Genomic DNA, 22,475 nt, shown 5'->3' on the forward strand with positions numbered 1-22,475 from the left:
GGGTGATCCTCTTGCAACTTCCTGTTGGGAAGGAGAATATCCCACAAGTAATGGATGATCCGTGGACTGGATACACCACAATAGAAATAAATTTATCAGGTAAGCATAAATTATGTTATCTTGCTATTCCTATATTTACATACTACTGTGCCTCATTTCTCTTGCTTTATCTTTGTATTTGTATCTTACTTGCACTTACCTTTTACACAGCTAATATTCACAAACCATTTTTTGCAGGGGACAGATAAAGGAAGTAGGAAGCGGTATGAGCCATCAGATAAAGATAGGCAGGGGTCTCCACCTGCCAAGAAGGCCAATCTATCGCCAGATAGAGGTGAGGAAAACATATTGCTGGGCTGTTATAAGTTTAGCTAATATTAGTATCAATTCCACTTAAATGTGTCTTGCATGTATACTGCTTTTCTTAAAGTTCTAGAATGCTTCTTTGTGCTTGATAGGTTGTGTTTGAGTACCTGTATACAGGCTAGGGTTGCACCAATACCATTTTTTTAAGACCGAGTACAAGTACCGATACTTTTTTTCAAATACTCACCGATACCAATTTCCGATACTTTTTTTATGTCATGACAGTTTACCAAGCACAATACAGACTAATGATTTAAGATCACTTCTTTATAATTATGAACTGTATCTCAAAAGACATTTTGAAATAGTAAAACAGTTTTTTGTGCTTGTTGTCACAAAGTTTACAGAACATGCTTATAAATATAAATATTACAATAACACATTAATAATAACAACAATAAATGACAGCTGCTGGGGCTGGAAAGCTACACCACTAGGAGCAGACAAAGATCCCAAAACTCCTAGAGCCCTTAAACCCCTCCCACCTTACTAGAAACTAGTGTTGTCTATGACTTTGCAGGAGGAGTGTGAAGAAGGGGGAGGTGTGCCAGGTTTTTAGCGAAAAGTTTGCTCAGACTGATTTGAGGCCCAGTTTTCCCCTCAGAGAGTTACTGTTGGAACAGAGGGTTGTCTTTGGAATATGAATAGTGGCACAAGAACGCACTATGAGAGTTAGTCACAGGCCAACCGCAGGTGTTGCAGTGAATGGTCCCTAGCCTCCTCCTGTTGGTTCTACGTTATATTTTTAGATCCTCTGCTTTCACTCGTACAGATCTGGGTTGGCTATCTACTTGAAACAGTTATTGCTGCTTATGGGAAGTCAAGTAGTATAGGTGCCTTTCAGGTACGTGTGTGGGTTTCTAAGTTATATTTATGTAGGCACCTATTTAAGAATGTAGGCTATTAGTAGGATCTCAGTTTTGGGTATATTTTATCCTGGGGACTATTTTATATAAGGCATTTTTTTAAAGGTTTGGGTATATATTGGTACCGTATTAAACCCTATTCTAGACATTGACATGCGTTAAGAAAAATTTTTGGAACGTCAGCTTTTTACTTTAACGCATGTGCGCAACAGGTTTTTTGTTCATACTCTGCTTATGCACGTCTCTATGTCTTTCCTAAGGTATGGTGAGTCCACAACGTCATCAATTACTAGTGGCAATATCACTCCTGGCCAGCAGGAGGAGGCAAAGAGCACCACAGCAAAGCTGTTAAGTGTCACTCCCCTACCCATAAACCAAAGTCATTCTCTTTGCCTCTGTCAAAGGAGGAGCTGATGTTTTGGTGTCTGAAGAAAATTGGATTTCTTTCGCTACTAGCAAGATTTTGGGTATAGCTGTAGTCCACATCAATCTCTTCAGTAGAGTAGTGGTGGCTTTAAAGCAGTTAGGAACTTGTAAGGTGGGATAAACTTGAACCACTTGAAAAAACTGTCTATCCTCTAGACGTTATATAAAAGGCATCTTTAATGGAGACAAATGAATCACAAATAAATATATATAACAGGCAAAAAGCACGATCTTAGCTAGTGAAACGTCTAGCGTTTCAGCATTTACTGCCTTAATCATAGACATATTAGCAACTAGTCAACCGGAACGTAAATAGCCCTAAATTGACAAGCTAATTGACACCTGCTGAGAGAGTTAAAGGTACAATTACCTAGACAGAATAATATACTGGAATGGACATTAAGAGAGGGTGCACATCCTACAATTACACAGTCCAACTGTTAAACAATTTGTATCAGTTATACTATTAAATCGAACAATTATACAGTACTCTAAAATTACAAACTGTCCTTAAACAGACATGTAACCAGAATGGCTAATATATTATTGAAACACTGCAATAAATGTATATGTGTGCCAATATATTATTAGAACACACTACAATTAATACTGAAAGGGACAGAAAACGGAAAGCAGAGGCAACATGTAGTAATAATCTTATACTGTGGCAAGGATAACTACTGTCTTTGCCAGAAATTAGTAATGTCACTATCAATATTAAAGCCTAGTGGTCTCCTTGTTTTTAACTGGAAAATCCAGAAAGCTTCCCTGTACAATAATCTACTTGCTCTGTCCCCTCCTCTTAGTGATGGTCTAACATACTCAATTATTTGCCACTTGAAACTATTCACATTTTGATGCCTTGCTAAATCCAAACAATCATTATTTTGTTCAATGTTATGTAAGTGCTCTCTAATTCGTGATCTTGCTTCCCTTGTCAAGCATCCCACATATTGTTTCTTACACAAGGAACACTCTATGAGATACACAACATATGCAGTTCTACAGTTAGTAAGATCAAGTAGGTTGTACTTTGGCATTAAGCCAGCTATTGTTGCCTCCTCTGTCTTCAACATGCTTGAAGAAAGAGCCTTGCCCAGAGTACAGCCACGTTTGGCTACAAACTTACAGCCATTAGATACATAGTTCTTAAAGGGACATTTAACCCATAATTTTTCTTTCATGATTGAGATAGAGAATACAGTTTTAAACAATATTCCAATTTACTCCTATTATCTAATTTGCTTCATTCTTTTGATATCTTTTATTGAAGAAAAAGCAATGCACATGGGCGTACCAATCACACAAGGCATCTATGTGCAGTCACCAATCAGCAGCTACTGAGCCTATCTAGATATGCTTTTCAGCAAAGAATATCAAGAGAACGAAGCAAATTACATAATAGAAGTAAATTAGAAAGTTGTTTAAAATTGCATGCTCGTTTTAAATCATGAAACAAAAAATGTGGGTTTCATGTCCCCTTAAGACTATCTTCGGCTGTTAAGATGGGCAAATGTTTTCAACAAACAGATTTCCTAGAATTGGGAACTATATGTTGTTACAAAAATTGGTTTGGAGGCATCCATCTCTATATGAGTTTATCCTCTCTGATTCACCTTTAACATATAATTTATTTTCATCCTAGTGACTTCAAGGTATGCTCTGTTAATAGTTTTATTCTTGTAGCCCCTCTCTTTAAGCTGTGATATAAGAACTTTACTCTCTCTTTCAAAATCAATGTTATTAGAGCAATTCCGTTTTATATGGATAAACTGTCCTTTAGCAATACCAAAACCAGTGTAACTTGTAAGGTGGGCCTTGCTACGTTTTCCTAGCACATTGCGGCCCTAGTACAGAAAGCCAGAGTAGGTTTACTCTGTTCTTTCTTTTTTTACACAGGCCTCTGTAAGAAGTTGGCGTCCTTTCACGCTTTGTGAGCTGTCCTCCTGCCGGACGGCTAGTAATACAGGTAAGTGCCATTTGTCTTCTGGGGCTGGGAGGCTTGCACTTACCTGCATTTCTAGCCAAAAGGGTTAAGTTACAACTCTCTGCATATTTTTATAGGACTTGAATCCTGGGGACAGGATTAATTTTAGGCAGTGGGCAGGCACTTTTGGTATGTGAGGCAGAGACTGGGGTTAATCTTCTTTATGAAGTAGAAGTTATCCTTTTATTGGTGGCTCATAAGTTTATTGTGTGTGCTTAGTAATTTGTTTACAGTCGTCTGGGGCACATTATATGTTATTGCAATATCTGCAATCTGACCGGCTTTTTCATATTTGGCCTTCTTCCGGCTTGCAGCACACGCTTTACATGTATGGCGCAGCTTCTATTGCCGGTCACGTGACCTTCTGGCTCCGCTTCTGCAGATTATCGGAGTGGTTATAACGACTTCATTAAGCGCAGTCCAGATCTCCCTACACTAGATTGAAGGGCAGGTAGGCACCTCAGTCACAGACTGGGGTGTAAAGGTGTCCTGATAACTTTCATTTTTATTTTGTCTTTTTGCTCAGACAAATGTATTCTGGTGGGAGATAAAGACTTTGCAAGTAGTGAGGCACACTAAAGACTGTATCGCCTGTTTGTTGATTAAAGTAACAGCATCTTCAAATAAAAAAATATTTGTTTTCTCTTGTAAGATGTATCGAGTCCACGGATTCATCCATACTTATGGGATATTCTCCTTCCCTACAGGAAGTGGCAGAGAGAGCACCCACAGAAGAGCTGTCCATATACCTCCTCCCTTAGCTCCACCCCCCAGTCATTCTCTCTGCCTGCTTAACTGCTAGGAAGGTCAAAGTGAGTGTGGTGACAAAAATGTTAGTTTTTATTTTCTCAAGCAAAAGTTTGTTATTTTAAATGGTACCGGTGTGTATTTACTCTCTGGCAGAAAAGGGGTGACAAATTCTGCAAGGAGGATGATGATCTTAGCATTTTGTAACTAAGATCCACTGCTGTTCTCACAAGGGCTGAAGAGTACAGGAAAACTTCAGTTGGGGGGAACAGTTTGCAGGCTAAACTGCATTAAGGTATGTTCAGTCTATTTTTTTTCTAGACAGACTGTGTTCTTTCTAGAAAAGGCTGGCAATATCCCCATGAGGGAAAGGTAAGCTGTATTCAGTAAAAGAGGAATCCAAGCTTGCATAAAGGGCTCATAGTTACTGGTGACTCTAATAGGAAAAAACGTTTTGGTTTAATTACAAATAAAACGTTTTTTGAGGGTCTTTGTGGCTTGTTTAAGGGTTATTAACCCACATGGCTAGTTTAAGAAACACTCTGTGGTGTTTTTTAGGCCCCATAACTTCGAGTGAGGTGGGAGGGGCCTATTTTCAGTTGCACAGTTTATTTACCTCAGAAGCATCCAGCTACTTCTCCAGAGATTCCTGCTGTATTTGAGGGCTGTAAAGAGTTTTTTTTCCCCACAAATCGTTCCTAAAGGGCAGGTAGGCGCCACAGCAGAGCTGTGGCAAGGTGCTGAACGTTATTTTACCGGTTTTGAAGTTTTTTCAATCCGGTTTTTACATTAAGGGGTTAATTGTTTATTTGCATAGTGGTGCAAAGTTACTAAGGCTTTATGATGCTACTATAAAAATTTTGTTGTGTTTACTGCTTTTTTACACTGTTTTGCAGAGTTTGTGCAGCTTTTTTTCTCTTAAAGGCACAGTACCGTTTTTGTTTAAAGTGTTATTTACTTTGATTAAAGTGTTTTCCAAGCTTGCTTGTTACATTACTAGCCTGTTTAACATGTATGACACCAAGGAAAATCCTTGTTCTATGTGTTTAGAAGCCATTGTGGAACCCCCTCTTAGAATGTGTCCCACTTGCACTGATATGTCTATAAATTATAAAGAGCATATTTTAGTACTTAAAAATATTGCAATACATGATTCTCATTTATAAGGAAATGAGGGTTTAGCATCTAGCTCTCCCCAAGTGTCACAACCAGTAACGCCCGCACAAGTGACGCCAAGTACCTCTAGTGCGTCTAATTCATTTACTTTACAAGACATGGCCACAGTTATGAATAAAACCCTCAGAGGTTTTCTCTAAACTGCCTGGTTTACAAGGAAAGCGTGACAGCTCTGGGTTAAGAACAAATGCTGAGCCGTCTGACGCTTTAGTAGCCGTATCCGATATACCCTCACAATGTTCTTAAGTAGGGGTAAGGGATTTGTTATCTGAGGAAGAGATTTCTGATTCAGGAAAGACGCTCCCTCAGACAGATTCTGATATGACGGCCTTTAAATTTAATCTTGAACACCTCCACTTATTGCTCAAGGAGGTATTAGCTACTCTAGACGATTGTGACCCTATAGTGGTCCCAGAGAAATTGTGTAAAATGGACAGATACTTAGAGGTTCCTGTTTACACTGATGTTTTTCCAGTCCCTAAGAGGATTGTGACTATTGTTACTAAGGAGTGGGATAGACCAGGTATTCCGTTCGCTCCCCCTCCTGTTTTTAAGAAAATGTTTCACATATCTGACACCATACAGGACTCGTGGCAGACTGTTCCTAAGGTGGAGGGAGCTATTTCTACTCTTGCTAAGCGTACAACTATACCTATCGAAGACAGTTGTGCTTTCATAGATCCTATGGATAAAAAAAAATTTTGTTCATCAAGGTTTTCTTCTCCAACCTATTGCATGCATTGTTCCTGTAACTACTGCAGCTGCTTTCTGGTTTGAGGCTCTAGAAGAGGCTCTTCAGGTGGAGACTCCATTAGAGGATATTATGGATAGAGTTAAGGCCCTTAAGTTGACTAATTCTTTCATTACAGATGCCGCTTTCCAAATGGCTAAATTAGCGGCAAAGAATTCAGGTTTTGCCATTTTAGCACGCAGGGCGTTATGGCTTAAGTCCTGGTCTGCTGATTTGTCATCAAAATCTAAATTGTTTAACATCCCTTTCAAAGGAAAGACCCTATTCAGGCCTGCACTGAAAGAAATTATTTCAGACATCACTGGAGGGAAAGGCCATGCCCTCCCTCAGGATAAAACAAATAAGATGAGGATCAAACAAAATAATTTTCGTTCCTTTCGGAACTTCAAGTGGTCCCGCTTCAGCTTCCCCTGCAGCAAAGCAAGAGGGGAATTCTGTGTAATACAAATCAGTCTGGAGACCTAACCAGGCTTGGAACAAAGGTAAACAGGCCAAGAAACCTGCTGCTGCCTCTAAGACAGCATCAAGAGGTAGCCCACGATACGGGACCGGATCTAGTAGGGGACAGACTCTCTCTCTTTGCTCAGGCTTGGGCAAGAGATGTTCACGATTCCTGGGCTTTAGAAATTGTGTCCCAAGGATATCTTCTGGACTTCAAAGACTCCCCCCCCCCCCCCAAGGGGGAGATTTCACATTTCTCAATTGTCTGCAAACCAGACAAAGAGAGAGGCGTTCTTACGCTGTGTAGAAGACCTACATACCATGGGAGTGATCCGCCCAGTTCCAAGAGCGGAACAAGGGCTAGGTTTTTTACTCCAACCTGTTTGTGGCTCCCAAAAAAGAGGGAACTTTCAGACCAATCTTGGTTCTCAAAATTCTAAACAAATTCCTCAGAGTACCATCTTTCAGGATGGAGACTATTCGGACTATTCTTCCTCTGTTCCAGGAGGGTCAATATATGACTACCGTGCATTTAAAGGATGCGTATCTACACATCCCTATTCACAGAGATTATCATCAATTCCTCAGATCCGCCTTCTGGACAGGCATTACCAGTTTGTGGCCCTTCCCTTCGGGTTGGCCACGGCTCCCAGAATTTTGACAAAGGTGCTAGGGTCACTTTTGGCGGTTCTAAGACCGTGGGGTATAGCAGTGGCGCCTTATCTAGACGACATCTTGATTCAGGCGTCTACTTTCCAGCTAGCCAAGTCTCACACGGACATTGTGTTGGCTTTTCTGAGATCTCACAGGTGGAAGGTGAACATAAAAAAAGAGTTCTCTCGTCCCTCTCACAAGAGTTTCCTTCCTAGGGACTCTGATAGACTTGGTAGAAATGAAAATATTTCTGACGGAGGTCAGAAAATCAAAACTTTTAATCACTTGCCAAGCTCTTCATTCCATTCCTCGGCCATCAGTGGCTCAGTGTATGGAGGTAATCGGACTCATGGTAGCGGCAATGGACATAGTTCCCTATGCCCGCCTACACCTCAGACCACTGCAACTATGCATGCTCAAACAGTGAAATGGGGATTATGCAGATTTATCTCCTCAACTGCATCTGGACCAAGAGACCAGAGATTCTCTTCTCTGGTTGTTGTCTTAGGACCACATGTCTCAGAGAATGTGTTTCCGCAGGCCAGAGTGGCTCATAGTAACGACAGATGCCAGCCTGCTAGGCTGGGGTGCAGTCTGGAAATCCCTGAAAGCACAGGGCTTATGGTCTCGGGAGGAATCTCTCCTCCCGATAAACATTCTAGAACTGAGAGCGATATTCAATGCGCTTCAGGCGTGGCCTCAGCTAGCTGCGGCCAAATTCATCAGATTTCAGTCGGACAACATCACGACTGTAGCTTATATCAATCATCAACCAAAATAATCCGATGGGCGGAGAATCACTCTTGCCATCTCTCAGCAATCCATATCCCAGGGGTAGAGAACTGGGAGGCGGATTTCCTAAGTCGTCAAACTTTTCATCCGGGGGAGTGGGAGCTCCATCCGGAGGTATTTGCCCAGCTGACTCAGCTATGGGGCACACCAGAATTGGATCTGATGGTGTCCCGACAGAACGCCAAACTTCCTCGTTACGGGTCCAGGTCCCGGGATCCCCACGTGGTACTGATAGATGCTCTAGCAGTGCCCTGGTCCTTCAATCTGGCTTATGTATTTCCACCGTTTCATCTCCTCCCACGTCTGGTTGCCAGAATCAAGCAGGAGAGCGCTTCGGTGATTCTGATAGCGCCTGTGTGGCCATGCAGGACTTGGTATGCAGACCTGGTGGACATGTCATCTGTTCCACCGTGGACTCTGCCAATGAGGCAGGACCTTCTAATCCAAGGTCCGTTCAAGCATCCAAATCTAATTTCTCTGCGTCTGACTGCTTGGAGATTGAACACCTGATTCTATCAAAGCGTGGTTTCTCTGAGTCGGTCATTGATACCCTGATTCAGGCTAGAATGCCTGTTACCAGGAAAATCTATCATAAGTTTTTGCGCAAATATCTTTGTTGGTGTGAATCAAAGGGTTACTCATGGAGTAAGATTAGGATTCCTAGAATTTTGTCCTTTCTCCAAGAAGGATTGGAGAAAGGATTATCAACTAGTTCCTTAAAGGGACAAATATCTGCTCTGTCTATTCTTTTACACAAACGTCTGTCAGATGTTCCAGACGTTCAAGCATTTAATCAGGCCTTGGTGAGGATCAAGCCTGTATTTAAACCTGTTGCTCCGCCATGGAGCCTAAACTTGGTTCTTAAAGTTCTTCAAGAGGTTCCGTTTGAACCTATGCATTCCATAGATATTAAGCTTCTATCTTGGAAAGCTTTGTTTTTAGTAGCTATTTTTTCGGCTCGAAGAGTTTCTGAGTTATCTACTTTACAGTGTGACTCACCTTACCTAGTTTTCCATGCACATAAGGTGGTTTTGCGTACCAAACCTTGGTTTCTTCCTAAGGTTGTTTCTAATAGGAATATCAATCAGGAGATTGTTGTTCCTTCTCTGTGTCCTAATCCTTCATCAAAGAAGGATAATCTTGCATAATCTTGATGTGGTTCGTGCTTTAAAGTTCTATTTACAAGCAACTAAAGATTTCCGTCAAACATCTTCATTGTTTGTTGTTTATTCTGGTAAACGGAGAGGTCAAAAGACTACGGCTACCTCTTTCCTTTTGACTGAAAAGCTTCATCCGTCTGTTGCATAATCTTGATGTGGTTCGTGCTTTAAAGTTCTACTTACAAGCAACTAAAGATTTCTGTCAAACATCTTCATTGTTTGTTGTTTATTCTGGTAAACGGAGAGGTCAAAAGGCTACGGCTACCTCGATTTCCTTTTGACTGAAAAGCTTCATCCGTTTGGCTTATGAGACTGCTGGCCAGCAGCCTCCTGAAAGAATTACTGCTCATTCTACTAGAGCAGTGGCTTCCACATGGGCTTTTAAAAATGAGGCTTCTGTTGAACAGATTTGCAAGGCGGCGACTTGGTCTTCGCTTCATACTTTTTCCAAATTTTACAAATTTGATACTTTTGCTTCTTCGAAGGCTATTTTTGGGAGAAAGGTTCTACAAGCAGTGGTGCCTTCCGTTTAAGGTACCTGTCTTGTCCCTCCCTTCATCCGTGTCCTAAAGCTTTGGTATTGGTATCCCATAAGTATGGATGAATCCGTGGACTCGATACATCTTACAAGAGAAAACAGAATTTATGCTTACCTGATAAATTTCTTTCTCTTGTGATGTATCGAGTCCTCGGCCCGCCCTGTCTATTTAAGACAGGTAGTATATTTTTATTTAAAAAACTTCAGTCACCACTGCACCCTATAGTTTCTCCTTTTTCTTCTTAGCCTTCGGTCGAATGACTGGGGGGTGGAGCTAAGGGAGAAGCTATATGGACAGCTCTGCTGTGGGTGCTCTCTCTGCCACTTCCTGTAGGGAAGGAGAATATCCCATAAGTATGGATGAATCCGTGGACTCGATACATCACAAGAGAAAGAAATTTATCAGGTAAGCATAAATTCTGTTTTTTTTGTTTTGTTTTTTTCCTAATCATGGATCAGGACCCTGCTCCTAATGGGCAGGTGCCTGCTCTGCTTGGAGAATCAAATTGTGTTGCCTTTGCAATTTTGTTCCTCATGTGTAGAGGACTTTAAAAATTAAAAATAAGCCAATAAGCCAACCGCTTTCTCCTTTAAACGTCCCAAGCCTTAGTGGCGTCACATACAATGCCCTGCGGTTCCTCTGTTTCCTGGAGGTGTTTATTTGCCTGCAGAAATTGCTGCTCAGGTATCTTTGGCGGTATCTGTGGCATTATCTGCCATTCCTATGCTAAAGCGCAAGAGGAACATTAGAGATTCAGATATTAAGGTTTCTGTTCCAACCTCTGCTACTCAGGTCACCCTCTCTCATAAGTCTGATGAGGAGGATACGTCGGTAGCCTCTGAGGGTAAAATCTCAGATTTGGACAGTTTAATTCCTTCATCTGATGCTGAACTAGTAACCTTCAGATTTAAGCTTGAACACCTTCATGTATTGTTAAAGGAAGTTTTAGCTACTTTAGATGACTCCAACCCACCTGTCGTTGTCAACCCTTAAAAATCAAGTAAACTTAATAAATACTATGATGTCTCTTCCTCTGTGGAAGTGTTTCCTGTTCCAGACCGTGCAACGGAGATTATTGTGCTGAAATGGGAAAAGCCAGGGATACCTTTTTCCCCCGTCTCCTGTTTTTAAAAAGATGTTTCCTGTCTGTCGCTGACTCCATTAAAGATTCATGGCGTACGGTGTCTAAAGTAGAAGGAGCTATTTCTACTCTGGTTAAGAGAACTACTATTGCTATAGAGGATAGCTGTTCTTTTAAGGATCCTATGGACAAAAAGCTGGAGGCCTATTTGAAAAAATGTATGTTCATCAAGGTCTTCAATGGCAACCTGCAGTTTGTATTGCCATGGTTTCTAGTGCGGCATCTTATTGGTATGATGCCTTGTCTGTTTCTCTTCAAGTAGAGACTCCTTTGGACGAGATCCAAGACAGGATTAAGGCTCTCAAGCTAGCCAACTCCTTTATTTCTGATGCTACCATGCAAGTTATTAAACTAGGAGCCAAGATATCTGGCTTCGCTGTGCTAGCCTGCAGGGCGTTATGGCTGAAATCATGGTCAGTGGATGTTACTTCTAATTTAAGTCTAAGCTTCTGACGCTTCCTTACAAGGGAAAGACCTTGTTTGGACCCGGTCTGGCTGAAATTATCTCTGACATTACTGGTGGAAAAGGGTCTTTTCTACCACAAGACAAGAAGAATAGACCTAAAGGATGTCAAAGTAATTTTTGTTCCTTTCGTAACTTCAAGGAAAGTCTTCCTCTCCGTCTACCAAGCAGGAGTAATCCAGGTCTTCATGGAAGCCCAATTAGTCTTGAAACAAAGGGAAGCAATCAAAGAAACCAGCAGCTGAGTCTAAACCAGCATGAAGGGGTTGCCCCTGGTCCAGGACCGGATCAAGTGGGAGGCAGACTTTCTCTGTTTTATCAAGCTTCGGTACGAGATGTCCCAGATCCTTGGGTTGTGGACATAGGGTCTCAGGGATACAAAATAGAATTCAAGATCTTTACTCCCAGGGGTAGGTTTTTCCTCTCAATATTATCTGCAGATCAGATAAAAAGAGAGGCATTCTTGAATTGCATTCAGGATCTTTTTCCTGGGGGTGATAGTTCCAGTTCCTGTAAGGGAACAGGGTCTTTGATTCTATTCAAATCTGTTTGTGGTTCCCAAAAACGAGGGAGCTTTCGTCCTATTCTAGACTTAAAGTGTCTAAACAAGTTTCTCAGGGTATCATCCTTCTAAATGGAAACCATTCTGTCTATTCTTCCCTTGGTACAAGAGGGTCAGTTCATGACGACCATAGACTTGAAGGATGCGAATCTTCATGTTCCCATCCACAGGGATCAGCTCAGGGAATTGCAGGGACACCCTACCTGGATGACATATTGGTTCAGGAGACATCGTCTTTTCTACGTTCCCAAGGATGGAAAGTGAATCTGGAAAACAGTTTCCTTCTTCCAGTTACAAAGATGGTTTTCTTAGGGACCATAATAGATTCCCTATCTATGAACATTTTTCTAACAGAGGTCAGAAAATCCAAAATTCTTTCCTTTTGCCTCTCTGCAGTCTACTGTTCGGCCGTCAGTGGCTCAGTATATGGAGGTAATTGGTCTGATGGTCACTTCCATGGACATCATTGCCTTTGCTCGATTCCATTTGAGAGCTCTGCAGTTGTGCATGCTCATTGAATGGAACGGGGACCATTTGGATCTGTCTCAGAGGATAGATCTAGATCGGACGACAAGAGACTCTATTCCGTGGTGGCTCTCTCAGGAGCATCTGTCTCAGGGCACTTGCTTTCTGAGGCATTCCTGGGTAATTGTGACCACGGACGCCAGCCTGCGACTCGTTAAAGGCGCAGAGACTATGGACTCGGGAGGAGTCTGCTCTCCCCATAAATATCTTGGAGTTGAGAGTCCAATTTATCAGGTTCCAGTCGGACAATGTCACCTCAGTGGCTTACATCAACCATCAGGGAGGAACTCGGAGTTCCTTAGCCATGAAGGAGGTGGTTTGGATTGTTCAGTGGGCGGAAGCTCACAATTGCAGTCTCTCTGCCATCCACATTCCAAGAGTGGACAACTGGGAAGCGGATTTTTTGAGCAGACAGACATTTCACCCCAGGGAGTGGGCTTTTCATCCGGAGGTTTTCTCCTGGTTAACCTTCAAATAGGGGGTGCCGGAGTTGGATTTGATTGCGTTTTGGCAGAACGCCAAGCTTCCAAGGTACGGTTCAAGATCAAGAGATCCGCAGGCCGCTCTGATAGATGCCCTGGCGGTTCCTTTGGATTTCAGTCTGGCACATCTGTTTCCCCCATTTGCTCTCCTTCCACGAGTCATTGCTCATATCAAACAGGAGAGAGCTTTGGTAATTCTCGCAGGATCTTCCACCTTGGAGGTTGCCTCTGAGGAAGGACCATCTAACTCAGGCTCCATTCCTTCATACACATCTCGTTTCTCTGAAGCTGACTGCTTGGAGATTGAACGCTTAGTTATGTCTAAGCGTGGTTTTTCTGAGTCGGTCATTTCTGCCTTATCTATTTTATTACACAAGCACTTGGCGGATGTGCTAGATGTTCAATCTTTTTGTCAAGCCCTGGTCAGAATCAGGCCTTTGTTTAAGTCTGTTGCTCCTCCTTGGAGCCTTAATCGTGTTCTTAAAGTTTTGCAGCAGGCTCCGTTTGAACTATTGCATTCCATAGATATTAAGTTGTAATCTTGGAAGGTTTTGTTTCTGGTTGCTATCTTTTCTGCTCTGAGAATTTTGTAACTCTCGGCTTTGCAGTGTGACTCGCCTTACCTTATCTTTCATTCTGATAAGTCGGTTCTTCGTACTAAGTTGGGTTTTCTTCCGAAGGTGGTTTCGGATAGAAATATTAATCAGGAAATTGTTGTTCCTTCTCCATGTCCTAATCCTTCTTCTCATATGGAACGTTTGTTACACAACTTTAAAATTCTACCTGCAAGCGACTTAGGATTTTCGCCAGTCCTCTGCCCTGTTTGTTTGTTTCTCTGGAAAGCGTAAGGGTCAGAAAGCTGCTGCTACTTCTCTTTCCCTCTGGTTGAGAAGTATAATTTGTTTTGCTTATGAGACTGCTGGTCAGCAGCCTCCTGAGAGAATTACGGTTTATTCCATGAGGGCTGTCTCCTCTTCTTGGGCTTTCAAAAATTATTAAGCTTCTGTGGAACAGATTTGCAAGGCTGCAACTTGGTCCTCTCTGCATACTTTTTCCAAATTTTGCAAATTTGATACTTTTTCCTCGGCTGAGGCTTCTTTTGGGAGAAAAGTTCTTCAAGCGGTGGTGCCTTCTGTTTAGGTCTGCCTGTCTTTTTCTCCCTCCCTAGTCATCTGTGTCCTCTAGCTTGGGTATTGATTCTTACTAGTAATTAATGACGTCGTGGACTTGCCATATCTTAGGGAAAAAAACAAAATGTATGCTTACCTGCTAAATTTATTTATTTCCGGATATGGTGAGTCCACGACCGCACCCTTTTCTTTAAGAGAGTTATTTTTTACTAAACCTCAGACACCTCTACACCTTTGTGGTGTTCCTTTTTCCATTTCCTTTTAGTCGAATGACTGGGGTTTATGGGTAGGGGAGTGACACTTAACAGCTTTGCTTATCAGGTAAGCATACATTTTGTTTTCTTTTGCAAGATGTACCAAGTCCACGGTTTCATCCTTACTTGTTGGATATTGTCCTTCCTAACAGGAAGTAGCAAAGAGAGCACCACAGCAGAGCTGTCTATATAGCTCCCCCCTTAACTCCACCCCCCAGTCATTCTCTTTGCTGGCTCTAAGCTGGAAGGGTAAAGAGAAGAGGTGTTAAACTGTTAGTTTTTATTTTATCTCAATCAAGAGTTTATTTTTAAATGGTACCGGTGTTGTACTATTTACTCTCAGGCAGAACATAGATGAAGATTTCTGCCTGGAGGATGATGATCTTAGCATTTGTAACTAAGGTCCACTGCTGTTCCCACAGAAGCTGAGGAGTACAGGAAAACTTCAGTGTGAGGAACAGTTTCTTGCTATACAGCAATGAGGTATGTTCAGTCATTTTTTCTGCAGAGACTGTGTTAACTCAGAAAGGCTGACAGTTTCCCCATTAGGGAAGGGGAAGCAGTAATCCTAGTTATATAAGGGGCTTTACTAGCTTACATACAGGGCTAATCTTATGGGCACTCAGTTTGTGTATAATATATTGGACCAACGTTTGTGTTTTATGGGACATATGTTTGAGGGTACACTTGGCTTATTTAAGGGTTTTTATAACCCACATGGCTTTCAAAAAAAAGGTTTTTGTGTAGGCCCCAGCAACATCGAGTGAGAGGGGCGGGGCCTATTTTCGTGCCTCAGTTGCGCACTTAGTTGATGCAGGCAAGCAGCAAACAAGTCTCCAGAGGTCCTGGTACTCTTCTGGGGCCCAATCGAAGCTTTATTCCCACAGAATTGTTCCCTAAGGGCAGGTAGGTCCACAGCAGAGCTGTGGCAAGGTGCTGACAGGGGTTTTTTACCGGTTTTAGACATTTGTCAATCCGTTTTTTTCATTTGGGGGTATATTGCTTGGATATTTGTGGTGCAATCTTACTATAACTTAGTGGATGTACTGTAAAAATTTCGGAAAAGTTGAGGCAATTTTAAGCATTTTTGCAGTTTGTGTATGTCTTTTTTTCTCTTAAAGACACAGTACCGTTTTTGAAAATTGTGTTTTTTTCATTAAATAAAGTGTTTTCCAGGCTTGCTTGTCTCATTACTAGCCTGTTCAACATGTCTGACATTGAGGAAACTCATTGCTCAATTTTTTTAGAAGCCATTGTGGAACCCCCTCTTAGAATGTGTCCCACTTGTACTGATATGTCTATAAATTGCAAACAGCATATTTTGACTTATAAGAGTTTGGCATTGGATGATTCTCAGACGGAAATCAGGTTTTGCCATCTAGTTCTCTCCAAGTGTCACAACCAGTAACGCCCGCACAAGCGACACCAAGTACTTCTAGTGCGTCTAATTCTTTCACCTTGCAAGATATGGCCTCAGTTATGAATACTACCCTTACAGAGGTTTTATCTAAGCTCCCAGGGTTGCAAGGGAAGCGCAGTAACTCTGGGTTAAGAACAAATGCTGAGCCTTCTGATGCTTTAGTTGCTGTATCCGATACTCCCTCACAATGTTCTGAGGTAGGGATGAGGGATTTGCTATCTGAGTGAGAGATTTCTGATTCAGGAAGGTTACTCCCTCAGACTGATTCAGATATGACGGCATTTAAATTTAAGCTAGAACACCTCCGTTTATTGCTCAGGGAGGTTTTAGCGACTCTGGATGATTGTGACCCTATTGTAGTTCCAGAGAAATTGTGTAAGATGGACAAATATCTAGAGGTCCCTGTTTACACTGATGTTTTTACGGTCCCTAAGAGGATTTCGGACATTGTTACTAAGGAGTGGGATAGACCAGGTATTCCGTTCGCTCCCCCTCCTGTTTTTAAGAAAATGTTTCCCATATCTGACACCATGAGGGACTTGTGGCAGACGGTCCCTAAGGTGGAGGGAGCTATTTCTACTCTGGCTAAGCGTACAACTATACCTATTGAAGACAGTTGTGCTTTCATTGATACTATGGATAAAAAATTAGAGGGTCTCCTAAAGAAAAATTTTTGTTCATCAAGGTTTTCTTCTTCAACCCATAGCGTGCATTGTTCCTGTAACCACTGCAGATGCTTTTTGGTTTGAGGCTCTAGTAGAGGCTCTTCAGGTGGAGACCCCACTAGATGATATTCTGGACAGAATTAAGGCTCTTAAGCTAGCTAATTCTTTTATTACAGACGCCGCTTTTCCTCTCGCTAAGTTGGCGGCAAAGAATTCAGGTTTTGCCATTTTAGCGCGTAGAGCTTTATGGCTTAAGTCCTGGTCGGCTGATGTGTCATCTAAATCTAAGCTCTAAGAAGGAGGGAACTATACTTCCTCTTGTTCCACAGGGACAATTCATGCCCTCCATAAGATCTGGAGGATGCATATCTTTATATTTCTATTCACAGGGATCATCATCATCAATTTCTAAGATTTGCCTTTCTGGACAAGCCTTTTCAGTTTGTTGCACTTCTGTTTGGTCTGGCTAGCACTCCCACTTTACAAGGTGTGTCAGTTTTTCCTTACTTGGATATCTTGTTATAGGCTCCATCTTTACATTACCAGTATCTCATACCAACAAACTTTAGTTGTTTCTTCAAGAACATGGTTGGATATTTTCCAGATTTCACAATTACTTTTCTGGGCGTAATAATCAATTGTCTCCATGGGCTCCATGTACTAACCGGCGGTCGGACAGCTTCTCAACTCGCGAAGCTGTCCGCCAGCCTTCACTACTGACGGGCAGCGGATCTGTTGATCCGTTTGCCCATATGTATCATTACACATTAATGTGTAATGAGTGTGTAATGCCCGCCCCTTCATTTGCGCGACTGAAGGGGTTGTCAATCACCGAGAGCGAGCAAGCTAGCTAGCTTTCGCTGCTTCTTACATGGAACCCCATGACTCTTCTTTCTTTTTTTTTTTCTTTTCTTTTTTTTACAGAACAGAGAAGGTTAAAGTTACTTTTAGCTTGTGTACATCTTCAGTCAGTTCCTTCTCCTTCTGTAGCTCATTTGCTCAGTTTCACATTAGGCCTCTGCAGCTTTGTATAGTTCGTCAGTGGTGCAGGTATTTTGGATGCCAAAACAAAAAAGTGCCTTTCCTGGTGGATTAATCATTGGTCCATTGTTCTGGGGGCTGTGTCCCCCAAATTGGACTGTGATCAACAGATGCCAGTCTTTCAGGTTGGAGTTCAGTTTGGGTTCTTCAAGAAGTGAAGTCGCTCATAAATATTTTTAAAATCCATGCAATTTTTGGGTCCCTTCAGTTTTTGCCTTTCTTAAGTAGAGAGAGGATTATCTGCTTTTCCAGACAGACAGTGTAACAGCAGTTCCTTACATCAATCATCAGAGGAACTTGCAGCTCCCTGGAAAAGAGGTAGGTTTCCCAATTCTGTCTTGGGCAATTCTTGGATAATTTCTGCAGTTCATATTTCAAGGGTGAGCAATTGGGAAGCAGAATTTCTCAGTCACCAATCTCTTTATCCAGGAGAATGGTTTCTTCATCTGGAAGTCTTTAGTTATATTGTAGACATGTGGAGGTCCATGGATCCTGAGGGGAGGTTGTAAATGCTATAGTAGCTCATTAGTCATTTCGTATAGCTTACATTTCTCCAACATAGGTGTGTCCGGTCCACGGCGTCATCCTTACTTGTGGGATATTCTCTTCCCCAACAGGAAATGGCAAAGAGCCCAGCAAAGCTGGTCACATGATCCCTCCTAGGCTCCGCCTACCCCAGTCATTCTCTTTGCCGTTGTACAGGCAACATCTCCACGGAGATGGCTTAGAGTTTTTTAGTGTTTAACTGTAGTTTTTATTATTCAATCAAGAGTTTGTTATTTTGAAATAGTGCTGGTATGTACTATTTACTCAGAAACAGAAAAGAGATGAAGATTTCTGTTTGTATGAGGAAAATGATTTTAGCAACCGTAACTAAAATCCATGGCTGTTCCACACAGGACTGTTGAGAGCAATTAACTTCAGTTGGGGGAACAGTGTGCAGTCTCTTGCTGCTTGAGGTATGACACATTCTAACAAGACGATGTAATGCTGGAAGCTGTCATTTTCCCTATGGGATCCGGTAAGCCATGTTTATTACGATCGTAAATAAGGGCTTCACAAGGGCTTATTAAGACTGTAGACTTTTTCTGGGCTAAATCGATTCATTATTAACACATATTTAGCCTTGAGGAATCATTTTATCTGGGTATTTTGATATAATAATATCGGCAGGCACTGTATTAGACACCTTATTCCTTAGGGGCTTTCCCAAAGCATAAGCAGAGCCTCATTTTCGCGCCGGTGTGGCGCACTTGTTTTTGAGAGGCATGGCATGCAGTCGCATGTGAGAGGAGCTCTGATACTTAGAAAAGACTTTCTGAAGGCGTCATTTGGTATCGTATTCCCCTTTGGGCTTGGTTGGGTCTCAGCAAAGCAGATACCAGGGACTGTAAAGGGGTTAAAGTTTAAAACGGCTCCGGTTCCGTTATTTTAAGGGTTAAAGCTTCCAAATTTGGTGTGCAATACTTTTAAGGCTTTAAGACACTGTGGTGAAAATTTGATAAATTTTGAACAATTCCTTCATGTTTTTTCGCAATTGCAGTAATAAAGTGTGTTCAGTTTAAAATTTAAAGTGACAGTAACGGTTTTATTTTAAAACGTTTTTGTACTTTGTTATCAAGTTTATGCCTGTTTAACATGTCTGAACTACCAGATAGACTGTGTTCTGAATGTGGGGAAGCCAGAATTCCTATTCATTTAAATAAATGTGATTTATGTGATAATGACAATGATGCCCAAGATGATTCCTCAAGTGAGGGGAGTAAGCATGGTACTGCATCATTCCCTCCTTCGTCTACACGAGTCTTGCCCACTCAGGAGGCCCCTAGTACATCTAGCGCGCCAATACTCCTTACTATGCAACAATTAACGGCTGTAATGGATAATTCTGTCAAAAACATTTTAGCCAAAATAAACACTTGTCAGCGTAAGCGCGGCTGCTCTGTTTTAGATACTGAAGAGCATGACGACGCTGATATTAATATCTCTGAAGGGCCCCTAACTCAGTCTGATGGGGCCAGGGAGGTTTTGTCTGAGGGAGAAATTACTGATTCAGGGAACATTTCTCAACAGGCTGAACCTGATGTGATTGCATTTAAATTTAAGTTGGAACATCTCCGCATTCTGCTTAAGGAGGTATTATCCACTCTGGATGATTGTGACAAGTTGGTCATCCCAGAGAAACTATGTAAAATGGACAAGTTCCTAGAGGTGCCGGGGCTCCCAGAAGCTTTTCCTATACCCAAGCGGGTGGCGGACATTGTTAATAAAGAATGGGAGAGGCCAGGTATTCCTTTCGTCCCTCCCCCCATATTTAAAAAATTGTTTCCTATGGTCGACCCCAGAAAGGACTTATGGCAGACAGTCCCCAAGGTCGAGGGAGCGGTTTCCACTTTAAACAAACGCACCACTATACCCATAGAGGATAGTTGTGCTTTCAAAGATCCTATGGATAAAAAATTAGAAGGTTTGCTTAAAAAGATGTTTGTTCAGCAGGGTTACCTTCTACAACCAATTTCATGCATTGTCCCTGTCGCTACAGCCGCATGTTTCTGGTTCGATGAGCTGATAAAGGCGGTCGATAGTGATTCTCCTCCTTATGAGGAGATTATGGACAGAATCAATGCTCTCAAATTGGCTAATTCTTTCACCCTCGACGCCACTTTGCAATTGGCTAGGTTAGCGGCTAAGAATTCTGGGTTTGCTATTGTGGCGCGCAGAGCGCTTTGGTTGAAATCTTGGTCGGCTGATGCGTCTTCCAAGAACAAGCTACTTAACATTCCTTTCAAGGGGAAAACGCTGTTTGGCCCTGACTTGAAAGAGATTATCTCTGATATCACTGGGGGTAGGGGCAACGCCCTTCCTCAGGATCGGCCTTTCAAGGCAAAAAATAAACCTAATTTTCGTCCCTTTCGTAGAAACGGACCAGCCCAAGGTGCTACGTCCTCTAAGCAAGAGGGTAATACTTCTCAAGCCAAGCCAGCTTGGAGACCAATGCAAGGCTGGAACAAAGGAAAGCAGGCCAAGAAACCTGCCACTGCTACCAAGACTGCATGAAATGTTGGCCCCCGATCCGGGACCGGATCTGGTGGGGGGCAGACTCTCTCTCTTCGCTCAGGCTTGGGCAAGAGATGTTCTGGATCCTTGGGCGCTAGAAATAGTCTCCCAAGGTTATCTTCTGGAATTCAAGGGACTTCCCCCAAGGGGGAGGTTCCACAGGTCTCAGTTGTCTTCAGACCACATAAAAAGACAGGCATTCTTACATTGTGTAGAAGACCTGTTAAAAATGGGAGTGATTCATCCTGTTCCATTAAGAGAACAAGGGATGGGGTTCTACTCCAATCTGTTCATAGTTCCCAAAAAAGAGGGAACGTTCAGACCAATCTTAGATCTCAAGATCTTAAACAAGTTTCTCAAGGTTCCATCGTTCAAGATGGAAACCATTCGAACTATTCTTCCTTCCATCCAGGAAGGTCAATTCATGACCACGGTGGATTTAAAGGATGCGTATCTACATATTCCTATCCACAAGGAACATCATCGGTTCCTAAGGTTCGCATTCCTGGACAAACATTACCAGTTCGTGGCGCTTCCTTTCGGATTAGCCACTGCTCCAAGGATTTTCACAAAGGTACTAGGGTCCCTTCTAGCTGTGCTAAGACCAAGGGGCATTGCTGTAGTACCTTACTTGGACGACATTTTGATTCAAGCGTCGTCCCTTCCTCAAGCAAAGGCTCACACGGACATCGTCCTGGCCTTTCTCAGATCTCACGGATGGAAAGTGAACGTGGAAAAGAGTTCTCTATCCCCGTCAACAAGGGTTCCCTTCTTGGGAACAATTATAGACTCCTTAGAAATGAGGATTTTTCTAACAGAGGCCAGAAAAACAAAACTTCTAGACTCTTGTCGGATACTTCATTCCGTTCCTCTTCCTTCCATAGCTCAGTGCATGGAAGTGATCGGGTTGATGGTAGCGGCAATGGACATAGTTCCTTTTGCGCGCATTCATCTAAGACCATTACAACTGTGCATGCTCAGTCAGTGGAATGGGGACTATACAGACTTGTCTCCGAAGATACAAGTAAATCAGAGGACCAGAGACTCACTCCGTTGGTGGCTGTCCCTGGACAACCTGTCACAAGGGATGACATTCCGCAGACCAGAGTGGGTCATTGTCACGACCGACGCCAGTCTGATGGGCTGGGGCGCGGTCTGGGGATCCCTGAAAGCTCAGGGTCTTTGGTCTCGGGAAGAATCTCTTCTACCGATAAATATTCTGGAACTGAGAGCGATATTCAATGCTCTCAAGGCTTGGCCTCAGCTAGCGAGGGCCAAGTTCATACGGTTTCAATCAGACAACATGACAACTGTTGCGTACATCAACCATCAGGGGGGAACAAGGAGTTCCCTAGCGATGGAAGAAGTGACCAAAATCATTCTATGGGCGGAGTCTCACTCCTGCCACCTGTCTGCTATCCACATCCCAGGAGTGGAAAATTGGGAAGCGGATTTTCTGAGTCGTCAGACATTGCATCCGGGGGAGTGGGAACTCCATCCGGAAATCTTTGCCCAAGTCACTCAGCTGTGGGGCATTCCAGACATGGATCTGATGGCCTCTCGTCAGAACTTCAAAGTTCCTTGCTACGGGTCCAGATCCAGGGATCCCAAGGCGGCTCTAGTGGATGCACTAGTAGCACCTTGGACCTTCAAACTAGCTTATGTGTTCCCGCCCTTTCCTCTCATCCCCAGGCTGGTAGCCAGGATCAATCAGGAGAGGGCGTCGGTGATCTTGATAGCTCCTGCGTGGCCACGCAGGACTTGGTATGCAGATCTGGTGAATATGTCATCGGCTCCACCTTGGAAGCTACCTTTGAGACGAGACCTTCT

The 22,475-nt window shown here is 42.6% G+C and overlaps 1 protein-coding gene across 1 annotated transcript in view; it reads left to right on the forward strand.

Annotated features, from left to right (window-relative positions):
* The window catches only part of ZC3H18 (zinc finger CCCH-type containing 18), a 589,339-nt gene that overhangs the window by 560,875 nt on the left and 5,989 nt on the right, over positions 1-22,475 (forward strand). The window contains exon 18 of the mRNA XM_053701306.1: positions 238-334. Within this exon, the coding sequence (XP_053557281.1) occupies positions 238-334 (97 nt within the window). The remainder of the gene's footprint in view (positions 1-237; positions 335-22,475) is intronic.

This window comes from Bombina bombina, chromosome 1 (genome assembly GCF_027579735.1).
Source record: "Bombina bombina isolate aBomBom1 chromosome 1, aBomBom1.pri, whole genome shotgun sequence".
NCBI classification, from domain to species: domain Eukaryota; kingdom Metazoa; phylum Chordata; class Amphibia; order Anura; family Bombinatoridae; genus Bombina; species Bombina bombina.